At 29.9% G+C, this 4,528-nt stretch overlaps 1 protein-coding gene across 1 annotated transcript in view; it reads right to left on the reverse strand.

Moving 5' to 3' along the window:
- Window positions 1-1,561: 1,561 nt before the first annotated feature.
- The window catches only part of LOC108726871 (transcription termination factor 2), a 9,202-nt gene continuing 6,235 nt past the window's right edge, over window positions 1,562-4,528 (reverse strand). Inside the window, exons 5-11 of the mRNA XM_018454681.1 lie at window positions 4,345-4,479; window positions 3,933-4,150; window positions 3,304-3,805; window positions 2,869-3,200; window positions 2,625-2,795; window positions 1,798-1,997; window positions 1,562-1,723 (exon numbers count right to left, since the gene is read on the reverse strand). Coding sequence (XP_018310183.1) covers window positions 1,576-1,723; window positions 1,798-1,997; window positions 2,625-2,795; window positions 2,869-3,200; window positions 3,304-3,805; window positions 3,933-4,150; window positions 4,345-4,479 — 1,706 coding nt within the window. The 3' untranslated portion in view covers window positions 1,562-1,575. The remainder of the gene's footprint in view (window positions 1,724-1,797; window positions 1,998-2,624; window positions 2,796-2,868; window positions 3,201-3,303; window positions 3,806-3,932; window positions 4,151-4,344; window positions 4,480-4,528) is intronic.

The raw sequence follows: 4,528 nt of genomic DNA on the forward strand, positions 1-4,528 counted from the left end.
AAGTTCAATTTATTCATTGTCTCTTTCTAATTCTAGAATTGGAAAGAGATGAGAAACAAGTTGAACCTCGATTAAAAGTTAATCATGAGTTGTGGGCCCAAGTCCAATTGAACTGAACTCCACGTTGTATCTTCGTACAAACTACTAGTATGTGGACTATTATTTCGTAACTACAGATTACACTTTTATATGAACCAAATGTCATGATGACAGCTCTAAATGTTGAACTAAGAAAGGGTAAAGGTTTCATTTTTTAACTCAATTTTGAATTTTTTTGTGTTCTCGGAATAAACTCCATCTCACAGACACACAAACACGTATTAATGTGTATATTTTAAAGTGTATCCTTTCCTAGGAAAAGGATTTTTGAATCTATAAAAGAGAAAAAGTAATTGTTATACAAAAAACATCATAATACACTAATCAAAAACAAAAAGAGGAGCAACAGGCTATTAGAAACCCACATTGTAAATAGGTGATGCGCATAAAATTATTACAGAAATTAACGATTAAAAAAATGTAATATTCACAATAAGACAAACATTTCGACTAATTTTTAGCTCTCTTCAGCGTAGTAAACTTAAAGTCATGATTTACATTCTTCGTATAACAATTTAAGCCTTGTATAGACTCCAGTGATCAATCTCCAAATATACCAAAAATTTATTTCCCCATACCAATTGGCACCGATCGTTAGATGGTCTCAAAAAGATTAAGATCTTAAAAAAATAAAACAATCATTTGCAAAACTGACAAAATTATAAAAATAAAATTAATAATAGAATAATCAAAATAAAATCGGTAATTTATTTTAAAAAAAACTGTAACTGTAACTTACTTTTAAAAGTAAAAACTTTCCCTTGAGCTATGTTCAGATTCGCACCCGAATGCCATTCAGATATCACTCCATCCTTATTGTTTACCGAACGTTAAATAAGGATGATATTGCATCTGTGGAGCACCGGGGTGGGAATCCGAACACACCCATCCAAACTCGTCCATTAATATCGATTAATAGCGCATTATGTATGTACATCGGGCTTAATTTAAATAGTAATAGTAGTGTTATTAATCGCTATCCTTTCTAAGTACCACCAAAATTAACTGGTAATAAATGTGATAAAGTAAATAAGAGAATGTCATGTGATAAAATAAAAACTATTATATTGTATTATACCTTAATTTATTGATTTTAAAGTAAATGTCGCATTCTATTTTACAAATAACAAAATATGAATTGATACGTATTAATATAAGAGAACTTAAAACAAATAAAATATAATCATGTCAACAGTTAAAACAATCAAAGCATAGATAATAGTTTAGATAAATAAAATTAATAGAAAGAAAATAATAAATTGTCCATAGAGAATTCATAATGTAATGCAACTATTTCATTTATTAAAATGTGTATTATTATCAAAACTATTTAAATATATTATATTTAATATAGGAAATATTATATATATATATATATACTTAAATGATAGCGATTTTATAATTATGATTAAATAAAACATTTTATGTAATATAAAGTTATCAACTGTTGTTCTATTTATTACAAGACAAAATGGATTAGAAGCCGAATAAAGATTTGAGATCGTTCAGCGTAAGTTTTCCAACCGCGTTGCTTGTATCACCACTCAGTACATTTTTTGCTATCTGAAGTTTTCGTTCTTGCAACGCTTTAATACGCTCTTCTATTGTATTGACACAGATAAATCTAAAAATGGAAACAAAGATATTAAAATGAACTTTGCAAAGAACATACGTAGAAATCAAACACGATATACAAACTTGTAGATGTAAACATTCTTTGTTTGACCAAAACGATAAATCCTGTCTTGCGCTTGTGTTTCCAACTGTGGATTCCAATGAATATCGAATAACAATAAATGATTGCCGCCTACCAAGTTTAATCCCACTCCGCCAGCAGTAAGTGACAGTAACAGAATTCTCGGACCAAAATGTCGACTGTTAAAAGATTCCACTATACCCTGAAAGAAAAATACATAAGTATTAATTTTTTAATGGGGTAGAATATAATAAAAATACACAGTCGCGTTTGTAAATATTGTTGTTTATAAACTAATATTTTTGTCGCATTTCATGAAAAGTTAAACATCGCGGTAAAAAACAATCGTATAAAAATTTACGACCACACATTTTAAAACGTAAAGTGCTTTAATCTTGCTTTAATCTAAAGTGCTTAAATCTGTTTGAATTTTTTTCTACATTTTGTTTTTAAATTACATAAAATTGAAAATCGATACATTTTGCAATATCTTTGTCTTATATTAAAGCGCTGCACTTAGAAAGCCTATTTTAAAATATTTTTATACTAAATTTTTCCCTACGTTTCATCAAACTGCAGCGCTTTAGAGTGAAATAAAAATATTACAATATCAATTTTCAATTTTATATAATTTAATGCTGTAGAAAAAAAAATTTAAGCGCAGATTTAAAGCCCTATTTTTGCGCTTTAAAATGCGTGATCAAAAATTTCTCAACAATTTTTTTTCAACAAAATATTTAACTTTTTGTGAAATGTGACAAAAATATTAATAACAAAATATTTATGAACGTGATTGTACACTGGTAATATTGATATCGATAATCCATACCTGTCGATTTTTAATAGGAACACTTCCTGTAAACTTGCTAAAAGTAGCCCCTTTTATTGAAGGCAAATGTGATGCTATAATTTCCAACAACATTGTCCATTGCGAAACGATAATAAGTTTATCGTCACTTTTTCGCAAAATTTTTTTAACCAAGTCAAGTAGCATCTTCATCTGAATCATTTTATATTGAATTATAACCAAATGAAATAGTACAGTTTGTTCAAAGTATATAATTATCAGTCACCTTAGAGCTAATACGATCTTCTTCAAACACCGGATTCTCGGCGGTAAGTAGATTTCCCATTATTCTTTGATCAACACCAGCGTTCTCCTCTTCATTATCAATTCCATTAAGTGATATATTATGCATGCGGGATAATAAGTCGAAGTCCACGTTTTCTATATCCATTATACCACTTTGTTGTAAATCTTCCTGATCCAGCATTGCATGGATCAATGCTGGATGACAACATATTTGACGTAGTCGTAATAGAAGCACTAAAATTTCATGTGTCTTTACGTCGGCGTGCGACGCCAATAATTTATTTTGTGCTTTTGTGAACTGAGTCTCCTTGTCTTAAAAAAGAAAACGGATAATTGCGCATTAAAATAAATATTAATACATTTCGATGATTAGAAGTACGCAAGATATAGCATATTATTTTAAATGAAATCTTACTTGGGTTTGAGAGAAAGGAAGGTTTATTGTATTTGCCACTGTACAAATCTAACATATGTTCTTTCTCTGCACGTTGAGTTAAAAATTGTGCAAACAGAGTACGGGAATACGCTAAAACTTTTTCATAAACCAATTGTTCCTGTTGATCGAGTTGCACTATCACTTCCTCGATGGATTTATCGGGTAAACTTTTCAACTCGCCCTTCGACATCAATTCTTGTTTAGTTCTGCGCAACATTATTGTCTTCATTACGGTTGCCAATCTTTGATGGCCCGCAGCGTTCTTATTATCTACCCATCGCTTCCAAACGCGTAAATCATCAAAAGGTGAGCATTTAAGAAACTTCAGTATGGAATATAAATCTAACTCCTTATTCTGTATAGGTGTGCCGGTGAGAGCCCATCGTCTACTCGCTACGAGCCCACATACCGCTTCAGATGCTTGACTTTTGTGATTTCTTACTACATGCGCTTCATCGAGTATAACCCTTTTCCAATTGATCTGTAATAAAATTTCAATTTGCAATTAAATTAAAAACTCAGATCTATATTATATACGTATTAATAAGATTAAGTTTCTACTTGTCTACTCATTGGTCAAATAATATTTGTAAGCTTTGATTGTATACCTTATATAATGTAGAATTGATTTTATAATCTCGAGATAATATATTATATGTCGTGATGACTATATCATTTTTCGCCAATTTTTTAGGAGCGCTCTGTCGATTGCTGCCGTGATGCACTTCAACAGATAATAAACCACGTTTGCATCTATTCCGTACTTCATTTTCCCATTGTGACAATAAAGACGCAGGACATACTACTAGAGTACCACCTTTATGATCTATCGTAATCACATGTATTCATCTTAACAGATTTATTATATTAAGTACATTCATATCAAAATTGTCATAATTTATGCTGAATATAGTATCACAATTTAAATGAATTAAAGTTAAGGAAGCAAATATTTTAAAAATTATAGAAAAACTTGTTTCTATTATAAATTCTATAAAATTCTATAAAACTTTTACATACGTGAAGATCTATTCTTGCTAGTCCATATGGCATCATTACCATCATCATCATCACCACTTTCATCAGAATCTTTAGCAAGAGTGATCAAAATCAAAGCTATCATAGTTAGTGTTTTGCCCAAGCCCATATCATCAGCTATAAAAAAATTCATTTTCAATAATAACACAAAATTATTCAAAAATAC

Source organism: Mycetomoellerius zeteki, unplaced genomic scaffold (genome assembly GCF_001594055.1).
Source record: "Mycetomoellerius zeteki isolate Tzet28-1 unplaced genomic scaffold, Tzet1.0 scaffold446, whole genome shotgun sequence".
In the NCBI taxonomy this organism is placed as follows: Eukaryota; Metazoa; Arthropoda; class Insecta; order Hymenoptera; family Formicidae; genus Mycetomoellerius; species Mycetomoellerius zeteki.